General features: G+C 46.0%; 1 protein-coding gene across 1 annotated transcript; it reads right to left on the bottom strand.

Annotated features, from left to right (window-relative positions):
• Window positions 1-593: 593 nt before the first annotated feature.
• Window positions 594-21,659, bottom strand: LOC149348113 (uncharacterized). Its single transcript, XM_089587925.1, has 8 exons — window positions 21,544-21,659; window positions 13,962-14,249; window positions 11,861-12,015; window positions 10,288-10,450; window positions 6,004-6,288; window positions 2,447-2,601; window positions 1,790-1,952; window positions 594-767 (listed from the first exon to the last, which is right to left on the bottom strand). Exons 1-8 carry the CDS (start codon window positions 21,647-21,649, stop codon window positions 679-681), a joined length of 1,404 nt encoding a protein of 467 aa, XP_089444051.1. The 5' UTR covers window positions 21,650-21,659; the 3' UTR covers window positions 594-678.
• Window positions 21,660-22,055: the final 396 nt, after the last annotated feature.

The following is a 22,055-nucleotide window of genomic DNA, read 5'->3' as shown; positions in this document are numbered from 1 at the left end:
TTTTAACTATTATTGTTAGCCTCCTCATTTATTGAGAGGCTAGTAGCCAACGTGAGTAATATTCATATCAGTTTTTAGAATTTTAGAGCGCAGCTATTAGGCACCCGCTCCTGCGTTTCGCGTCTATAGTCATCGTCGGCGGAGTTGACAGCGTAACCGGTTCTCCAAGTAGCAGGGCAAAACGCCACCTGCAATGTGGTTACCCGCCTGTAAATGAAAAAAGAACCTAACAGTATTAATAATAAGTTGATTACTCAAAGTTAGTTAACCAGCCTAGCTATTAGCACGTCTTAGCTGTAGTCTGATACACTACACGGCTGACAGTGCTATGCAGAAAACGCCTCTTCCGACTAAAAAGGTTGAGAATTCTTGAAGGCCTTCCAGATGTAGGTTCTGGTGAAAAAAGAAGACGAATGAATAATTGTTTATTCTTGCAACACTGGCACTCCGCACCGTTTGCTTGTGAGGTGGTAGAAGTACAAGACAGTCTTTGAAGGGGCGAAAGCCACTTTAATGGGGCGTGATTCAGAACAGATGCATTAGCTGTCCACCATCTGGAAGGAGCCAGTACAGCTCACTAGGCAATGCAATGGTCGAGCCCGTCCCTTATATCTGTGCCATCTCTTCGAGGCAGACGTGCTCTGTGCAGTGCGTCGTACTTAGCCTCTCTGTCTCATACTATGTGCTTCTCAGTTGGGCCTGGCGGGTGACCTTTCGTCGGGGATGGCGTCTTGGTACGATCGGTTGTCCGCTGACTTTTCTCAGCTCTGTAGAAACAAGAAATAAATTGCAGTTTTGTGTATAAAGACAGCTTCTAATTCACACTGGCTTTGTCCACCCATATTTCGCCGTTGATGTCAGTGCAAAAGAAAAACAAAAAAAAGGAAAGAATTCGTACGCTTCAAAGTGGATAACATTTCCCATGAAGCTGTGGTTGCTTTCAACAGGTGACCGCCTGCTTTGGCCAGCGCTCCGCTGAGACGTGACATGTCGACTTTATGGACTGTATGTCGTCAAGCCATTAGGGTAATTGTTGTACTCTGCGGCACTACGCTTACCTTCTTTCTGACACTCTAAAGTTTCTTAGCGGTGAAGATGAAAGAACATTGTCCTCAGCCTGGCTTGGATACTTTTCATTCGAGGTGTACGTATAACGACTTGTCTTTTATGCGGGATGTATCAGTCAGTCAAGCTGGAGTTAGTCTTATGGAAAGGTTGGAATGTAACGGCCTATGCTGATTGTGGAGATGCTGCGCAGATATCGCGGGACTTCCGACTTCACTTATCTATTATTGCAAGAGGATGTTCACTAATTTTTGTTCACTAATAATGTGCACTAATTTTACCTATACACTGTAGTCTTTTCTATTGTTCTGTCCGTGTTCTGTTGCTGCCGGTTTTTATGTACGGGGGTGAGGGCCTCTGTCAAGCTAGTCATAGGCTTTTTGGGTGCACCTCTAACATCCCTGATGTTGAAATAAAGGTATTTGTATTGTATTTGTATCGGTACTAAGGGCCAAGTCTTTAACGATAGAGCACAGTATTTTTTTTTTGTACTTTGCGGCTAAGGTGCACCAATTATAAACATTCTGAGCGACTCGAAATAGAGCAAAGGTAAATGATCGGCATGATAAGAAAAATTTCAACGGCTATCTACAAGCATGTGTGGATACACGTTTTGATCAGCATTTTAGAGCATGATAGTTGACACAAAATGAGAGTTTCGATCATAATAGTCCTCTGTGTGTGCGGCGTACGTCACCCATGATGACTTGGTGACCGTGCTTACCTGTAGGAGTGACTTTTCGTATAACGGACCCAAGTTTGATAAGTGGTTCGGTGGAGTTGTGCGTGTCGACCAGTTCCACAACAGCAGGGTGAACAGAGTGGACATCCATGTCGGTGAAATTCCGGGTGAAATAGGGGTAGTAATGAGCCAGGCCGTGATCGAGCTGAAATAAGAAGTCAGCAGAAAAAAGTTTGATTTCTTGCAGGCATGTCAAGCGGTAGTTGAGTCGGTACCAGTAAGTGAAATATATTTGTAATACACATTAAATCTTTTTTATGAATATACTCTGTATCAATGCCTGCCCGAAGCAGAATGCAAGGCATGGGGACGATGTGGCGCCTTCCACAATGTGCTGCCCTCACGTGCTCGTGAGGGAGCCATACAGGTCTTGAAGCCGTTGCCTTGAATTCTTATCAACCGAGCTGGTGTCGAAAACCTCAGAGACGGAACGCAGGCAAGCGCGCACATTTTCACAGTGCTTCCGTTCCACCACGTCGGAGCGCTTTTGCCAACATGTGAAAAATGCTACATTTCGCTAAAATGGAGGTACAGCCGAGACAGCAAATAGGGAACGTCGAATTTCGTAATCGGACGTTTTTTGTTATATAACACGTATCTTTCAGATCTACGTGTGAACTGTCACTCAAAAGTTCTTACCTTCCAAGGCATAGCTTTGAACGAGCTATTGAAGAACCGACCGGGGTCGTGAAGGTCAAAGGTAAAGTTTGCCGTTTGGTTGGTGGTTACGACGGTCTGGTTGTCGGGCAGTACATGGCCACCTTGGGAGACCACAATTTTTCCGACAATATTTCCTGCAAAAAGCAGTAAATGAACGTAAGACCTAGATAACAAATTAAAATCTAGTGAAACTGGAGCAGGCGTTCAAATCCTAGAATAAGTAACAATTTCGGGAACAGGTGATATTTTAAGAAAGCCTCCGTGCCAGCCTTCGTAATAAATCTCATGGGTATCTTTCAGCAAAGTTGAAGCATTTTGGGACGACAGTGCAACCACTCTGTTAACTCTGATTCGGTTTGTAGGATGCATGATATATTTTAACGATAAGATTTGTATGAATGCCGGAAGGTGAACAGTTAACCATGTTCTGCACGACCGAGCAGCGGAGGGAAGGGTTATTTTGAATTAGTAAGTAAACTGATCCATTATGATCCCCCGATCCATTACGCTGCCTCCCTCTCTTTTACCTTACACCTGTCATTTTTTTTTCTATAGCTCGCTACGTTGTCCTCAACTTAAGGTGATCTCGTTAGTCTACGCGTTTCTGTCTCATGGGTGAGCACTGGTAAGATATAGCTGTTATAAACTTTCAATCAATCAATCAATCAATCAATCAATCAATCAATCAATCAATCAATCAATCAATCAATCAATCAATCAATCAATCAATCAATCAATCAATCAATCAATCAATCAATCAATCAATCAATCAATCAATCAATCAATCAATCAATCAATCAATCAATCAATCAATCAATCCTCTAAATAGGCGGTGAATAGCACTGGAGTCATTGCTTCTCCCCGCCTGGACACCTTTTCTAATTAGACTTTTATTGCTGACTTTATGGTGTACTATGGTTATGGTGCAGCCGTTGTAAATATCTTTCAGTATTTTTACGCAAGGCTCATGTGCAGCCTGATTTCGTAATGCCTGCATCACTGCTTATGTTTGGACCGAGTCAAATGGTTTGTCGTAATGTATGCAGCCTATAAATCGGGGTTGGTTATATTTTGCGCATTTCTCTATCAGTTGATTGATAGTGTGAATATGGTCTGTTATCAAGTAGCCATTATGAATCTCGTCTTGATCATCTGGTTCATATGGAGTCCTGACCCTATTAGCGATTACCTTACTAAACACATTGTAGGCAACGGACAGTAAGCTGATCGCTTTGTAAATTTTTCAAGTCCGTGACGTCTCTTTTCTTATGGATTAAGATGATGCTTGCGTTCTTCCAAGCTTCCGGCACGCTAGAAGTCATAAAGCAGTGCGTATAGAGGGTGGCTAGTTTTTCTATAGCACAATCTCTCCTCCGACCTTTAACAGATCTGCTGTTACCTGATCTTCACCAGTTTTTTTTCCCCTTTGCATTGCTCCTAAGGCTTTCTTCCTCTTTCGTTACTGGTGGAGATTTCAACTGCTCGGCTCTACTGTCCTTCTCATTATCCTTCTGATTGCTTTGGTTTTTGTACATATATGTAGAACTCCCTCGGCTGCTTTGGTTTGCAAGAAGACAAGGCGCGCAGCCCTAAATGTGGAGAACGTCCGAAACAATAAAAAAAGAGAAACCCAGGATGGTTACGAATGTGTATCGCGAGTGTGTAGAGTGTTATCTGTGGTGAAAAAAAAATATTCTAACGATGTTCCTCTCCAATGCTCCAGCGCATATGTACTGTCTTATGCCCTTCCGCACAATCTGGCCCGCTTTCTTGTCATGTGACCTGCGCCGCAGCCGCCCGTCGTGGCCCGCTGCCAAGTTCGCCGAGAAAGCGACCACCGACGGCGCTGCTGTCAAGACGTGAAGACGGTTACTGGTGCGCGCCATCTTGGCGTGACGCCAAGCTCTGTGGTGAGGACTGCGTCGAGGCCCAGGAAGATGGAACTGAGGAGCGAGCTAAGATGAGCTAAGTCACTGAAAACAATATTTTTTGTTTGGAATAGGTGATTCACTTATGATGAATAAACCACAAGCAGCAAAGACCGATGGGGCAGGAACCACCAACGAGAGCGTACTCGTGCGAGGGCTATCAGCGGCGGCGAAGAGGCGTCACTGGCGCATCCTCTTTGTTTTGCTTACAAGGTGCGGTGAGGTGCATAGCGACGCCGGCTCCGCCGCCGACATCGACAACTACGGCGGCGCGAAACTGAGGAACGAGCTACAGGAAGACCTGACGCTATAAAAACTGCTGTAGTCCCAGAATCCTCGAGGAAAGCCTAAAACAAGTTACAAGACCCTTATTTATTTATTTATTTATTACAATACCTTCAGGGCCCCAGTGGGGCGTTACAGAAGGGAGTGGATAAAAAAGTAAAAACAATGCAGCAAAATGAAAACAAAAAGTAAACGGAAAATGTAATGTAATACAGCAAGGAATGAAAAAACGTAAGCTTGAACAAAATACAAATCAGATTACGTAAGAAAACAGCTTAGTCAAACACATAGTTTTCCGCGGCATTTTTAAATAAACAGGTGTCAGAGATGTCAGCAACCAAGGTGGGCAGGTGGTTCCAATCGCTCGCCGTCTTTGGTATAAACGAGTTAAAATATGCATTGTTTCGGCAGTATGGAATGCGTACCTTGTGGCGATGATCCGTGCGAGATGATATGAACGATGGTTCAGATAGAAGATCCCGCTTTAGCTGATTATTGTGGTAGTAAATCTTGTGAAAAGTTAGTATTCGCGCGAGTTTTCTGCGAAGGGAAAGGCTAGGAAGGTTCAAAGTATTTTTCATTGTAGTTACACTAGCAGTGCGGGAAAAGTTAGACAAAATGAATCTGGCGCTACGATTCTGTACTGACTCTAACTGATTAGTAAGAGTTTCAAGTCCCGGGTCCCACACAGAGCACGCATATTCTGATTTAGATCTAACTAAGGTTTTATAAAGTAGCAGTTTTAAAGAAGATGGAGCCATGGGAAAATTACGACGCAAGTAGCCAAGCATGCGGTTAGCATTGTTAACAATATAATCAACATGTGCCTGCCATGAAAGGTTAGAAGTTATATGAACCCTTAAATATTTATATGTGGTAACTTGCTCAAGGAGAGAACCTGAAATATTGTAGGGAATAAGATTTTCGTTAGCAGACCGGTGTGAAATACGCATGACCTTACACTTGTTAGTATTCAGTCTCATGAGCCAAACATTACACCAACTAGATACCTTATTTAGGTCACTTTGAAGTAAGGATGAGTCTGAAGCGGATTTGATTACTCGATAAATAACGCAATCATCTGCGAAAGCCTGATTGTGCAGTTAATAGAAATTGGAAGATCGTTAATGTATATTAGAAACAATAGCGGCCCAAGCACGGAACCTTGAGGCACGCCGGAGGTAACAGAGCATGGTGAGGAATCAGCGTTATTTGCAGTGACGAATTGACGAATGCAACGGATCCGTGAAAACACGCGTGAATTAGGATGCGAAGAACATTGCATAAACAGGGAGAGGATCTCAGCGTCAAGGAAAAACTCACGGGTGAGTGAAAACTGGCAGGACCCTTCGGCGATACTGCGATTTGTGGGGCCATCCTCCAGTACGGACACAACCATGAGGTATTCGCCCGGTTGGTCCCTAGTGCTGAGGAAGGTTATTGGCAGGACAGCCTGCGTTCCATTTGTGATCATTTCGGGCTGACCCGCTGATGGTACATTATGTCGGAACACGTAACGGACAGTCGGAAGCACTGAGGCTAGCAGCTCTGCTCGGAAAGTGATGGTGGAATCCAAGATGGCGGGCCCATCGTTGGTGACAAGCACCTCTGTGAGAAAAATGGAGAGGAGAATACTTTTTGCAAGTAGAGAGGATCACAGAGGGTTTATGAAACCTTCGTATGGAATAAGATACCACTAATAACGATGAGAACAGCGGGGATTAGAGGAAGACGGATGAATGAAAGTGTTTGCAAAGGAAGCTATGTAGACTAGCTAGAGCCGTGGTAAATATGCAATTTATAGTGTATATTTATATCGCCTTGGCGTGGATTCAAGGAGCATAAAGTGTACTATTTCAGCATAGTTCAGCGCTCCAGACATCTACATTAGAATTTTAAGCATTTTATCACAATCGCCGACGCCAATAAAACAGTGGATGATATTTGCGCACTCACTTTGTTAAGGGTCCTCGTCCCATATCCTGCTGCCTACCTCTCGCCACTGCGGGTGGGGGGAGGTAATATTTTGGGCCAGTACTTTTAAAATTGAATGAAGTGGCAAATCAAAGCCCTGGAGCAGGTGACTTGCGCACCCCTGTCTTTTCCTATCTTGGTCGCATCCACCATTAAGTGCTGCCTTACCAGCAAATATTGTCCACCGCTCACACCTGAAGCCCCTCAGGGAACCAAAAGTAGCGACATCCTTTGAACTTGCCGGTTGCCGCTCCCTGCTGCTCCCCAAGAGGGCCGAGAGAAGCGCTTTTCCTGCCGACGCAGCCGTCGGCTCCATGCCTGGGTCTATGCCCAGCAAACCAAAAACCTCTCAGAGACGTCTAGCTAGACGTCTCTGAGAGGTTTTTGGTTTGCTGGGAGGATATAGGTTTCAGTCGCTTTCCTTAGCTTATCTGCAGCGGAGTTGCGAAGGAGCACTTTCTGGCGTCTAGTGAGGGCGAGTTTGTGTAGCTGCAATGTCGAGCTTGTGCTCTGCTCAAGGGTGCAACGGGGGAGGTAAGGAAAGACACACTGTTCGCAATTTTGTGTCCGGCAAGGAGAACGCGGCTTGCCGAAAGATTTGACTACAAATGATGGGCAAAGGATACGTCGGTAGTGCGCGCGGTACGGGCCTTTGTGAGCTATGTGCTTACTACAGTAAAGTAAAATGCTATAATCTCTGTGCACAGAATGCTCAATGATGCGTTCTGTCCATGCTTTGAATTTTGTATGTTATTTGTCGTTTATTTCCCAATGCGCACTCACTTCGTGTTTCCGCCAGTTTCTGCGTAACACTGTTCATACATAGATTGTGAATTGTGACTTATGTTTATGTGTGCCTTCGTTTTCATGAGACCAATGGTGGCACTGTTGCCGGTTGCTGTGGGCCTCGGGAGCTTGTCAAAAAGCTTCCTTTTTTTTCCTGAGGCCCGCTGCTGTCTGAAGAAGGATATAAATAAACTAAATTGAGACCGTGGTCGCCTTTCAGTGGCCAGTAGTGACTTGTTTCGGAAGACTCCTGTGAAGCAAGAGTGAGTGAACGCTTTCTTCTGAGTAAACTAGGGCTGTGGTTTCTTAGTTTGACTCGTGCACTCACAGCTCGACACGAAAGTCGCGTGCTTCATGTCGTTGGAGCAGCGCCATTTTTACTGCTCGCTGTATAGGCCTAAAGCTATAGAAGAAGCATTGTAAGCACATGGTAAAGAAAGCTCCGGCCGCTTTATAGATGCGCGCATTGCGAAATGTATTCTTTATTGAGGGGCTGTTAGTTGAGTATTCTGTTACTGTGCTCACGGTATTGCGCCGTTTGAAGCAGTATTCGCAGGCGGCGCGAGGTATGCGTGCATTATAGACTGAGACTTAAAACTCGCCCACCCGTCCCCACTTAACAAGCCCCGGGCCTTACGGCCCAAAATGCAAACTGTGCGGAGAGAAGGCAGGCCTGTGCCACATGGTGTGGGCCTTTCCAAATAATCCACCTGACGATCAAAATGCAGTGCCAACTATCGAGGCGTAAGAAGCAGTTTTGTCCAGCTCTGGGCTTGCGGCCCAAAAGACACTCGTAGCAGGAGCATGGAGGGTCCCAGACTATCGACCTCACCCACATCCCCCTTCCAAATCTCCCAATGAAGTTTTCCATTCATTCGTTCGGGGATGCAAGCGAGGACCTCCAATCAAACATAATGATAACGTCCCATGTTTTGTTATGCTGAAGTCTAGGCGTTGCTAGCTGCCGCCGAACACTCGTCCAAGTCCAGCACATAATACGTTTGTAATGTGCAGAGAGAGGTGTGTGAAAAGGAATTACAATGCGCTCGATCGCCCTGACTAACTGCGGCGTTTGACGCTCATCGACTTCTTGTGGCGATGCATGCTGCGAAATCTGGTGTTAACATAATTTAATAAAAGTTATCTGTTTCCCTTTTCATATGTTTATTCCACTGGTCTTGCACCTTCCGCGGTGTGGCTGTGCCACACTAAATTTGAACTTAATTTCTTCTAGGACCTCGTCACCGAAGTCCAATTCGAAGCTTGTGTCCAAAAGGACATAGTTTATGCAGCGATTCAAAAGAATTGTGGCATAAAGAAGTTCCCCTGTTGGCAGCATTAACTTTCCGGTGGATTAAGCAAAAGGCGCTGCTAGAAAGAATCTTCCCTCCGAGGATCTTTCATTGCGGAATCGGTTGTGAGCGTACACGTCAAGCGAGAGTAATCACGGTGCGAAAAGCTTCATTGGAGCAGCGCAACGTCGCTGAACGCAGTTACTACGGAAAAAAAGTGTTGAATCTTTCGATGGTAACACGCTCTTTTAATTAAAGCGGGAAACGTAACCGACAATTCATTAAAGTATGACGTTCAATGCGTATGAATGCAGGAGCGTCTGCTAGCTAAACACACCCATGGTGTCGCCACCGTCGGAGCTCGAATGGATTCGGAAAGAAGTTGCATCGGTGACCTGTCTTCCGTGTGTGTCTCCCTTGTGCGCTAGCATAGGTGGAGCAAGAGGGAGGAGATGTTGTTACCTTCGGTTGATTCAAGCGTTTTAGTGCATCTATGCACCGGCCTCGCCACGTGTGCTGCGGCCATGATAAAAGTTAAAGTGTGCACGAGTGTGTCCCCACTGCTTAATGAGTTTTGGGTGAAGCCGTGTTTACGGCTCTTTACGCCACGCTTTCATATTAACCAGATAGGGTTAAAGGCCTCGTTCGGCCGAGAATCCGGAGTAGTTGCCGTCGTTGCCATTGTGTGCGGAAGTGCCTGGCTGGTCGGATAACGAAAAGTGATTCAAACATTTCAAACTTGTGATTAGAAGGTAGCACAATGACTCAAACGTCATTAGGATACGTAAGCCCTTGGGCTGCGAGTTAGACACACTGCCCCTAGGCCACTCACGCACGTTCGTAGTGCTTATTTGAAGCGGTGCTTTACCCGCATGTCGTGTGGTCCTTCGAGTAACATGGAAACAGTGTCCTTGTCAGCGTGGACAAGGGGAGTTGCTGACGAGACCCATCAACGCCATCGGGTCACACCCTTAAGGAGGGAGCTTAAATGCCCCCCAAATATTTATGTACCATGAGAAATCTCACTGTCACCTCTTCTGTCATTCTGGGGCTCAGATTTGTAGTGAGTTCCCGCCAGCATAGCTCAGGTTCAAACTCAGTGGCATGAACAAAGTGCAAGTTGTAAAGTGTTCTCTTTCAGGGACCCTCTTAAAGAGAGAGATAGCAGCCAGTGATGATGTTTCAGCCACAGTCTGTGCTAAGACTTATGGATGTCGGGGCTCGGTTAGTCTCTCCGGATGCCGAGGAGCGAACAGGCCAGCAGTTATATTATTGACATTCTTGTTATCGTATTATTGCTATCGTTGCTCTTATTGCAAGCAGAGCAACGAAACGCTCAATAAAAAAAGAAATGGACCTTAAGGCCAGCACCTGTAGAAATATAGCCAGACTACCTACACAGAGGCGTAGTCTATTTTCTAGGTCGCATTGCAGTAGTATAGTGCAATGTAGCTTACGGAAAATGAAAATTTTTGGGGCTAATATCCTGCTGCGTGCGTCTCGTGCATTACCCGCGGTGGACCTGACTGCCACGGCAGGCAAAGGTGCAACTCACCTCTGGGGCTGACGCTGCGCGAAAAGGAGCCAATTTTGATTTGGGGTGGGGTGGAGACGGAACTGTTCACCAAGGCCACGACAGTGAGGTGTACAGAGTGATCTTCGCTGTCTGCGAAATTCACAGTCAAGTTGGGCCCGTAAAGACTTTTGCCATGGTCCAGCTGAATGGATAAGAGGTGGAAAACATGCTGCATTCAGTTAAACTTGCTGCTGTGGTTATTGGAGAATGCGTAAACATTAGGCTCTTGGAACACAGGGCGAATACACTGAAGAAACACAGGACTATGCGCTTGTCCCGTGCTTCGTTCAGCCGCCGCGGTGGCTCAGTGGTTATGGTGCTCGACTGCTGACCCGAAAGACTCGGGTTCGATCCCGGCCGCGGCGGTTGAATTTCTGTGGAGGCGAAATTCTAGAGGCCCGTGTGCTGTGCGATGTCAGTGCACGTTAAAGAACCCCAGGTGGTCGAAATTTCCGGAGCCCTCCACTACGGCGTCTCCCATAGCCTCAGTCGCTTTGGGACGTTAAACCCCATAAACCAACCTAAACCGTGCTTCGTTCTTGCATTCATTATGCGTCCCGCTTGCGTTACACCCCGTATCCATAGTTAGCAGAGGGAGCCAAAGTGACAAGGCTTGAATACTGAGTGTATTCGTGATCTCAAGCAGACAGTCCTCTTTCAAGCTTTTGGCGTAAATTCGAACACATTTTGTCGATAAATCGAGCCGCAACTCCCAACACAGTTTTTGGAACTCCGGTTGTCATGGCGCTTATCATGGAGTGAGCATAAATGAGCGGCACAACACTTCGAACAATGTTCAAGAGAGTGCTATTCACGGCTGCACTGCGCTTTTGCGCTGAAATAGCTCCATTAAAGACATCGAACTAACACAGATACGCTGATGCCTTTGGTAGGCTTGACTGGAAAAGTAAGATTTAACAGAAAAGAAAAAATGTCGCAGAATTTGTGCGTAAACAGAGTGAAACAACACACAAATAAAAAAATAGGGAAGGAAGCAGCTACGGCCAATCGCGGGAGGGGGCTTCTTGTTTAGGCTGTCAAAGTTACACGGTAAGTATAGCAGAGCCAAAGGCAGCCAGTCATTAATTTTGTTTTAAAGCGAACAGCCAAAGAGCACCAACGAAATGGCAGCGTAGGAACTCTTGACAACTTCACCAGCGCTGTGACGAGGAACAAAGACAGAGAAGGAAGGAAAGGGACAAGCGCTACTAACAACTGAAAGATTATTTGAAAAAAACACAGGTTATATTCTCACAACTGACAACCCAAAGCGCCTGCGCTTCCCGCAAAAAGCACGCAAAAGGAAGTTACGAATCAGATACGAAATTTCACACTCATGTATGGTTACAGAATGTGTGCTAACGCACGTGTCGCTGCGTTACTCAACTCTTGAACAAAATAACCCAATCTCCTGAAATGATGAAGAGGCTAGACAGCAAATAATGAAGCAAGAACATCCAAACCTTACTTTATCAGCGGCAAAAAAGTTCACGTGCCATGATAACCTGGCCTACCTAAATAAAGGGGGGGGGGGGGGGGGGATTATTCTCACCTTCCAAGAGCGGCCGCTGAGAGAGTTATTGAAATAGCCACTGGGGTCGTAAAACTCGAAGGTGAAATTTGTTGTTCGATTGGTCGACACGATGGTCTGGTTGTCGGGCAGTACATGACCGTCTTGAGAGACGACAATTTTTCCCACAATCTCCTCTGTGAGGGAATACAGTGATGGAGAAAAACATAACGTAAAGTTTTTTTGCACCTAAATTTGCACACCGTTTTCAGGTGAATAGACACCAGCGAAAGCGCGTGCATGCCAGCCTTTAAAAGCTCAGAAGTGCAAGATGCCGGGATAGTTGGTATTCCATAATGAAATAAAAACAGCGCAAGGAACGGGACGAAACACGAAGGAGCAAAACAACATTAGGCTTCAACATTAGGCTTCAAGAGCAACATTCAACATTAGGCTCAACATTGCCTCAACATTAGGCTTCAAGAGCACAGGAACAATGTAGACAGTATTGCAATTTCTGGGCACCTTGCCAAGCACTGCAAAAAGTGCAAACGTAAGGATGTTGATCCGGACGAAACCTGTTCCCCAGCTTTCAATCACTGCACAATTCTTGCTAGAGGACGGGATAGGATATCCAAGGAAATCGCAGAAGCGTTCGAAATCCAGAACGCAAAGGAATAATGTGTGAGTACACCCTCCCTGTGCTTGTCGCAAAAAGAATTGGCTTTTCTTAGAGGCAGGGTAAACATTTAATCCTTTTCTTAAATGCCCCTCTCTGTCTTTTTTGTTAATCACCTTGTGCCGCGATTTTAGTCCCGTTTTTTTCACCGTTAGTTTAACGCAGTTTTTTGCCTTTTGGCTATGTGTATATCGGTTATCATCGGTTTCACCTTCCGTCCCGGCCTCTTACACCGTGGTTTTTATCGCTTTTTGTAATTTTCGGCCTTTCACCTTTTTATCGTTTTTACCCATGGACGTGACTACACTGTTTCGGTGATTGTGCAGGATCGCCTTGGACACACCCCCTTCTTTGTACCTTACATATGTGTCCTGCATCGAAATAAAATTTCAGTTGTTAGTCAGCGCCCGTGTCTGTGTTTTGCTCCTTCGTGTTTCGTCCCGTTCCTTGCGCTGTTTTTATTTCATTTAAAAGCTCCCTTGTGAGTGACTGGGTAACCGGTGAAAACGTTAAACGATGCAGTGGGATATGCACCGTTAGGTTGGTCATAGACGTTTTATAAGTTAAGAGCGAGATAGGTTGGTTAGGATCCAGCTACCTACAACGGAGTTGAATGTGACGAGGAACGGGTGCCCGTGCGCAAAAATGTTCGTGTCACCAAGGCTCTTCATTCTACCTATTTCGTCTTATTCCAGAGTTCGTAGAAACAAAAGCAGACGAAGTGGAGAAAAATACTGTCGAGCCGCCACTTGAGGGGCCTCGTCGCTAGTACTTCTCGAAAGGAAACATTAAATTATAGACATTAGTTGCAGTAATGAGTGAAATACAAACTGCTTAAACGAATTTACACACACACTAGCGACCCTAGATGACAAGTGCAAATATAATGACTTGAAGACCAGTCGACAGGATATGTTCGGGGAGCGATCAAAAGCTGTGTTTAGTATCAGACGAATTTCTGAATGGGTGTTACAGCAGGCGCTACTGCTGCCCCCGGGCCAATACGCAGGGTCCACTTTGACTCATTGCTTTCCTTTTCAGAGGATATGAGTGAATGGTCCTCTTGATTGGTTTGTCCACTGCCTGCAAATATGAGCGACCGCAATATTTGTTGAAAGTTCTCGTATACCGGTCCCTCGTACCATATGAAGCATCCATCTAAGCTGTGTCATAAAAGGTACCATCAGCAAAAAATTTACAGAAGACTCGTACTGCAAGATAGAGTGATCTGGTTTTCAAGGAATACATGCAATACTGGAGAGAAGTAACAGAACGGATTTCTGAATCTTGTGTAAAATATTTTTCTTCCCCTACTGCACTAATTCCCTTTAATCGAAACGAAGGTACCTGAAAAAAAAAACACGAAAAAAAGAAGACAGGCAAAGGATGTGATAACTTTAAGCGACACCCAAAAGAAGCCGTACGCTCAAGAAAAGGCAGTCCACGTGTATAAGCCGCACTCACGGGTGAGCATAAAGTTGCAGGACCCCTCAGCGATCTTGCGCTTTACGAAGAAGTACTCCTTCAGCACGGACACTCGCATTACGTATTCCCCGGGCAGGTCCCTGTCGGCGAGGAAAGTCATTGGGAGCACGGCAACCGTTCGGTTGGTGATCATCTGGGGCTGATCCGCAGTCGGCACATTGTGCTGGAAGACGTAGTAGAGTGTCGACGACTCTCCTCCGAGCAGCTCCGCCCGGAAGGTGATGGTCGAATCCAGGATCGAAGGCCCATCGTTGCTTACACTCACCTCTGTGAGGAAGGAAAAAAGGCAGCAGATATTAACAAATGGCGACAAAATCCCGGAGAGCCACCATGTTTTAAATACAAACATCTGTCACAGAGTGAGCATTTGCTGAACAAGTGTGAAAATTATCTTTAGTTCATTGTGCAGTTCAACCAGTTTTACGCGCACGTCACATAAAAAGATAAAGCCCCATCTCCATGGGCCCATCCGAGGCGCACGAGCGCAGCGCCTACGCGTACCAGCGTATGCCAGAGACTGTCTGCGCATGCGCGAGGCGCAGACGCGAGCTGGCGCTGGCGCGTGGCAAATATCTGTCCGTGTCAGATATTCGCGCCTCGCTCGCGCCGGCGCCGGAAGTGGCTCGCTGGTTTGCGGTCGGTGTAACCAATCAGAGAGCGCAGTTGCCTCGGCATTCGGTACGGCCTTTCGCGCCGTTTTCTTCGCGGAGCTGAGCTGAGCGCGAGTATCAGCGACAGGAGGCGACAGGCCATCGAGTTGGGTATGCTTTCCGACGCTTGTCGCGGCGCGGCGCGGCGCGGCGCTGGGCGCGTAGGCGCTGCGCTCGTGCGCCTCGGACGTGTCAATGGAGATGGGCCTTAAAGAGAAACAGCTAGTCAATATCTGAAATTTACAAGCTGTCATACTCTGGAGAGGTCTGACGTTTGCTTTTAAGTTGCCACATAGCATGATGGCGGTGCTCGGACGAGTGCAGCATTATGACACCCGCAGTAAATGCGACCATCAACAGTAAATGTTATGGGAGAATTGTTTTATCAGCAGCAGCACAAGGGCGTCCGCTTCCAGGCCAAAGACATTGCCCCTTCATCTCCACTTACTCTTCTTTCTCGGTCCACCGCGGTGGCTCAGTAGTTATGGTGCTCGTCTTTCTTCCTTTCTTTCTTTCTTTCTTTCTTTCCTTTCTTTCGTTGTCTATTTCTTTCTTTCTTTCTTTCTTTCTTTCTTTCTTCCTTTCTTTCTTTCTTTCTTTCTTTCTTTCTTTCTTTCTTTCCTTCTTTCTTTCTCTCCTTCTTTCTTTCTTTCTTTCTTTCTTCCTTTCTTTCTTTCTCTCTTTCTTTCTCTCTTCGTTTCTTTCTTTCTCTCTTTCTTTCTTTCTCTCTTTCTTTAATTTCTTTCTTTAAGGCTTTCTTTAATTCCTGTTTCGCTATTGGCGGGATGTGCAAATTCTTTGCTGTTCTGCCTTTCTTATTAACGTTCTGATTACATTTGCTACTGTATAGATTTGTGTGGAACTCTTCGGCTACTTTAATTACCTTATCCATATTGCTAATGACATTGCACTCTTTGTCTCTAAGCTCATACATCTTGTTTTTACTTATGCCACTGCTTTTCGGCTATCTTCGTTCTTTAGAGCGTTCTCGATTTTCTCCATGTTAAACTTCCTTATGTCGGCTACCTTGGGCTTATTGATTAACTTTCATAGCTCTGCTAGTTCTATTCTGTCCGTCGGGTTAGACACTTTCAGGCTTTGGAGTTTCTTAATGAAATTTTTCGCCTCCTGAAATAGCTTGCCAGTGTCACTTCGAACCATCCTACCACCTACTTCTAGTGCACACTCCGTAATGATAGTTGTGAGGTTATCGTTCATTCTTTCAACATTAGGATCGCCTTCCTCAGTTAGAGCCGAATATTTGTACTCCAGCGACATACTGAATTGCTCTACTTTCCCTCTTACAGCTAACTCGTTAAGGGGCTTCCGCTTCTCGAATTTCTTCCGTTCCCTTCTCAGGTCTAAGCTTGTTCGGGACCTTACCATTCGGTGGTCGCTACAACGCACCTTTCCAAGGACAGCCACATCCTGCACTTTACCAGGGCGAGCGCATAGTACGAGGTCTACTTCATTTTCAGTCTCACCACTGGGGCTCTTCCACGTATACGGCAAAAAAAAAAAATAACACGTTTTTTAAAGGGTCATCAATTCTCTTCGCTTCGCAATAAGTGTCATTCCTGCGTCCCTTTTTCTCTTCTTGATTTCAACTGAGATGCCGTTACCTGGCTTTTACTCCCAGGCCTACTCTTTTCTCTTTCTGCCTGTTAACGTTAGTTCGATCATTTTTTCTTTAGCGTTTTTTAGTTAGCCTGCAGGATGCGTACACAGGGAAGTACTTTCAAGGTACAACCGTTATACACTTACTCTTGATTGATATTGGTAAGGCGATGCTTATGAGCTGTAAGATGTTTGTGAGATGCTTCCTGTACTCTTTCCAAATCACAACTGCTTATCGTGAAGAGAAGCACCTGATCCAATCTTTGTTAATGCTTTAGTTGCCTTCAAACTGAATTTTCGTCCCATTGTTGTATTTCAGCTTTTGACGTCTTCAACCATACACTGCGATCATTACCCATGGCGACGTCATCAGCAAATCGAAGGTAAATTGTGTTCCTTCATCTTTTTTCCCGAGCTGTTTTTTATCTCACGTTAGAAGTACCTAGTTCAAGGATGCCGTCAGTAGCAGAATATCTTGCGTACGTGCACTAAAGGCAAATATCAACGTTTCAAAGGCGGATATATTATTCCTCCGGATCTCTACCGATGAGTTTTCTTGCTAAAAATTGGCTTAGTTTCTCAGAAAACTGCTAATAAAAGTTTCAGAAGCCTTCTGGATTGAATTCACCTGCAGAAAAACTCAGGGAACCCTTATTCCATTACGTGCTGCCATGCGAAACCCTTCGATGCTGATGATGCCTTTTGCCGGAAGTGACCGGTGGGGTTTGTGAGACGTAGGTTGCTCTTCGAGACCTCTTTCCGTACGCCTCACGCGGCGGTTGGCAGGTTAGGGCTTCACAGGGACGAACCTGGTCTGGCGATGTCACTTGTCTCCAGGCAATGGAAATTCTTTGCTCTGGTGACGTCACGCATGAAGCCTCTGCCCGCCAGCCAATCATCATTTTTGTAGACACCGCCGGACATCTGCAGCCGGCTTTCTGCTCGGTGAGGCTTCAATGCTAGCATATGAGCATAAAATGAGCATAGTTTTTTCTATGATGCATTTGAAATAGAACTTTCCGACCAATCAGAGGCGCAGCTTCCAAAGACCGGAAATACAGCCGGAAGCCTAAAATCAGCCGTCACAGCGGCAAAGCGAAAGTGTAAGTTGCCTCGGCTTGCTCAGTTAGGTTCCGAAAACTGGCGGAGGTGGCGGCACCTACCTTTCCATTTTCTGTCGCTTTCTGATTCATCTTCCCCAATCGCACTCTCATTGTGATCAGCATGCCATTATTCATCAACATAAGTCAACTTCAAATTACCCTATGTGTCCGTTGAAAGAGGATGGCCTCTGCGATTAGCTGGAATATAAAATGTATTCGCGCAAGTTTGCCGCATATATGACCACCTGCTATGGACCCCCCAGCTTTTTCCTCAGGCGCGCAGAAAAGTGAAGAGAACGGAATGAAAAATTAGTTGGCTTATTCCATATGTCCACCGCGTAAGGATGCGGGTATATTTTATTCGTTCAAGATTGGATGTAATTGTATTAGGAAGACCACAAAGAAAGAAAGCAAAATAAAGAAGAGCGCTGTGCCATCCTCTACCTGTGGTCTTCATAATAGCGCTACATCCAATCTTTAAAGAATCATGAACAAGTAGTCCAGCACAAAGTTCTATTCCTGTTCGTATGCCGAAGAAATTAAAATCGATGCTTTTTGCGATAAGAACGCGCAATGCATCATGCATATTTCTGGGGACCTTAATACTGAAAGGCCACAACACGTCGCGACTCCCATTCTGCTCAGATTAAAAAAAAAAATTGGCCAGAAAAATCTTGCACTCACTACCGCTTTATAGTTTCACTCGTCTCGATGAATGTCAATAATAAGGCGTTTCATCGAAAATTAGATATCTTTATTTTGTGCAGATATAGATATCTTTATTTTGTGCAGCCATGTCTGCGAAAGATGGGGAAAAATACTGCATGAATGCATGCCGCCTCTGGCCACCTCCTCTCTGCCATACTAAATTTTTCTAGCGGGAGAGTTCACGTCCCTGCATTTTGCATACTGGACTGCCTCACCGCGCACCCGCCCCGCCATGTGGAGCTGATATGGGTGCCTGCCCACTCCGGGAATCCCGGAAACGAGGCCGCCAACGCTTTAGCCCGAGCTTCTCTCAACCAGGCACCGGCGGCCTCCGACCTGGGGTTCTCGCGAGAGCGCATGCACTCATCCAGTGAAATGGCGCAGGCCTGCAAAGCCGAGCGTCGGCTCTACACCCCGCCCCATCCTTCCCTCGACAATTACCATCAGACACTTTGGAGACGGCTCCAAACACGCACTTTGCCCTCCCCTTATCGCGATATCACCCAGTCCACACGAACCCTTCCTGTACCCTCTGCCACCATTCCAAAGCCACTCTCGACCATATTCTTTTCCTCTGTCCGGCTGATCCTCCCCCGCGGGGCCTAGAGCACCTTACCACTTGGGAGGCTTAGGAGGCCCTACTGCGTTCTGAGGACCCGGCCAAGCAAGTTATCGCCGCAGGCCGGGCTGCCAGCGTCATGAGCCTCCGGTACATGAACGTTTGAGTGCAGTGGGGCCGTGCGGGGGCCCAAGGACCGACGTGTCCAAAACTCCCTTGTTCCAAATAAAGTTTTCATCATCATCATCATCCTCTCTTCAGAGTCTGGTACTTCTCGAGCTCCCTTCCCTCACGGCGCTGTAGAGGTATCCATGAGGAAGTGAGGCAGCTACTGCGCCATTTGTTTTCCTCAAAAAACAATTTTTAGTTTTCCAAGTGCGACCTAACTCGTGTACTGAAGCGCGACCGCGCCTTACGGCCTGCCTTGTGTTCCGCGAATGTAGGCGTCAACAGCATTTTGCAGTATTTATTACGTATATTAGGATAGCATCTCCCTTATAGGCAATACGACTGCTTAGGACAAGTAGTGAACACAGATCCTGATAAAGAGAGCAAAATAACTATAAGAATAAGAATTGGGTAGAGTGCATTTGGCAGGTTCATTCAGATCGTCATCACGGTTGGCCACACGCCTCTCAATAATTAAAGAGCCTAATAGTAATAGTTCCAAAGTTCGTTAATCGATAGTAGTTAACCAGCCTGCTAGTTAGCTCGTCTTAGTTGTATTCTGATGTACTACACCGTAAACAACGCTATGCCAAAAAAAGCGCACTTCAAACTCAAAAAGCCTATTCTTAAAAAAATTGTAACAGCTTAGGTGAAACACCCTGTATAACAGCTGATGGGCTGGGACAGATTTTTCTTGCTTCTTTTTCTAGTCCCACTATAACCTGCGTATAACAGCTGTATCTTACCGGTACTCACCTATGGTGCAGAAACGCGGAGGGTAACGAAAAGGGTTATCTTCAGTTGAGCTGAAAGCAGGGAGCTATGGAAAGGAAAATGATAGCTGTAACGTTAAACGACAGGAAGAGGGCAGAGTGGGTGAGGGAAGAAACGTGGGTTGATGACATCCTTGTCGAAATCAGCTAGAAGTGGGCTTGGGAAGGACATGTAATGCGAAGGCAAGATAACCGCTGGTCGTTAAGGAAAATGAACTGGATACCGAGAGGAGGAAAGCGTAGCAGGGTGACGGCAGAAAGATGATAGGTGGGCGGATGAGATCAAGATGTTTGCAGGGATATGGTGGTCGGAGCGGGCAGAAGGCATGGCTAATGGGAGAGATATGGGAGAGAGATTTGTTCTTTAGTGGGTGTAGTCAGACTGCTCCTGCTGCTCATGATGATCACTGAAAAAGCTCTATAATGAAAATTCGGTCAATTTCCTGACGTTATTCGTATAAACAGGTGCTCCACTAATTCATCGCCCCGACAGTCTTCGCCATAGTCCACCGCGGCTCATCTGTCGATCGCATGGCGTCCGGTCAACCTGACTGACACAATCCCGTGGGAAAACCTGAGTGGCAAACCTTTCTCTTTCACTGCACAACACCTTGGTCATGCTAGAAGTTATGCCACACCATTGATTTGTAAGAACTCACCGCATACGCCTTGCGATTCACGCCAGTAAACACGTGCTCTGCCGAGTGACATGGGCGATGTGACGGATTGTTGTAACGCGCTCATTTTCGAACTAAGCAGAAACGGTTTGAATTGCGGGATGAAAAAAATATTGCTAGCTTATGATACGTTGGAAGGTGAGACAACACTAAGGCGAGTGGTTCAGAAGTAGCTTCGCAATGCACTCTGCAATGAAAAACGTATAGGCTGCCTTCCATGATTGCATTAATGTACTGAATCTCAGAATAACCGGGTACGGCGGAGCTTCTATGTAAGATTAAAACACCAGTAAAAGCAAGAGTTTTAACAGAGTGCTCTCATCACAATGTGCCAGGGCAAATAAAGTAAAATTAGATTAATGTGAACACAGGTACCACACTAATTAAAGATAAATTCTCAGAGACAAATTGGTCTAAAAAGTGTCTCCGAAACGGTAACAAGGAGAGAAAGCTAGATAAAAAAGAGAGAGCGCAGCCTGAACGCGTGTTAGCAGATAAAGAGGTGTTCCCCTGAGCATTTGTGTAAATAAAGCACTGCGAAAAGATACCAAGTATGCGCCTTACCAGAGTAAGAAAGCCCAACGGTCAGCGCCGAGGCTTAACAGCAAGGGGCCTTTATGTTCATATGAAGCCTCGAGCTGGATTTTTTTAGTCAGCGTTGTCACTGTTCATAGCCCATATTTACATTAAGTGCGATAAAATATGGAATAACTAGTACACTTTATGTCAAAGTAGAAAAACTCTTCCACAAATGATCAAAAATCACAACCCTCAAATCAATGCATGAGCGAGAAGTTTCTTTTAGCAGCCTGATAAAACGAAAGGCTCTCTCCTCATATTTCTTCCGTCTAGCGACGCTATACATACATCCTAAGCTCTATAACTCAGCAACTGCATCCGTCACCACTCGACTTTTGGCGTACGGAAGCCTTGCATGGGTGCCGTTGACATCTGGGATACACGTCCTTTGGTCGTCGTTTGTCCAGCAAGACCTAACCGGTGCTGCGTAAAGTAACGAGGCGGAAACCGGATAGACACTCTTAAAAGCAGCGGCAACAGTAACAAAATGATTAAGTTAAGAAGGAAATGAAAAAAATTTAGGCAGAACAGTAACTAAAGAAGAGAAGGGCTATTAAACACCCGAGAAAAGCGGAAACCCAGTAAGTCTGCTGCTTTTACTTGCGTTGCTGACTCAGACTGGGGACAAAACGACAACTCTGGGCAAGAGATGACAGCGAAAATGTAACTCCTGTGGAGGTCAGCTCCAGAAAAAAATCAAGCAAGTAGTTAAGAGAATATTGCCCACCAAGTGCCAGCGATGAGTTTGAGAGCGCGCAGAGTAGCGTTGCAGTCGACAACAGTAGTCGCCATTTGCCAGAAGAAAACGGTGTTGAAGCTCTCTGGCCGACCATCTTGGGCAGACACACCACTTCTCGTCTTTCCCCGACAGCAACTCTGCTCCCAACGGTCTGCTGTGTGCTTCAGAAACTTTACCCTTTCTATCAGAGGCAGAATCCACGTATCACTCTGCGGCGCGCACGCAGGGCCTCTTGGCAAACACGACCCTTGTTTCCCGCAGTGGGGGCGCTTATCGCAGCTTCAGTAAACGTCATACAAGTGTCGACTCGCCGGACACCGCGCGGAACCAAAAGCTCATAGACGCATTGCGCAGGGCGGAGGGGAAGACGAGGACGCGATTACAGAGAGAGCTGAAATGAGTCGCAAAAAGTTCCACTGCAACTTATGTATCTAGATGCGAACATCATCAAACAACCTCAAGACTTCACCGTCGGCAGCCTTTCTCTGCCGATGCCTGCC

Source organism: Amblyomma mixtum, chromosome 4 (genome assembly GCF_055824585.1).
Source record: "Amblyomma mixtum isolate Tamu chromosome 4, ASM5582458v1, whole genome shotgun sequence".
Classification (NCBI taxonomy): Eukaryota; Metazoa; Arthropoda; class Arachnida; order Ixodida; family Ixodidae; genus Amblyomma; species Amblyomma mixtum.
Note: the sequence above shows the minus strand (reverse complement) of the source record. Positions and strands in the feature narration are given on the sequence as shown.

What these genes read in the sequence shown, in the direction of transcription:
- LOC149348113 (XM_089587925.1), bottom strand. Translation starts at nt 21,649, where the DNA reads ATGGTCGGCCAGAGAGCTTCAACACCGTTTTCTTCTGGCAAATGGCGA. An exon ending in AAACTCATCGCTGGCACTTG is followed by an intron (nt 14,250 to 21,543) that starts GTGGGCAATATT and finishes CCTTCCTCACAG; the next exon opens with AGGTGAGTGTAAGCAACGAT. An exon ending in ACGAAAAGTCACTCCTACAG is followed by an intron (nt 768 to 1,789) that starts GTAAGCACGGTC and finishes TTGTTTCTACAG; the next exon opens with AGCTGAGAAAAGTCAGCGGA.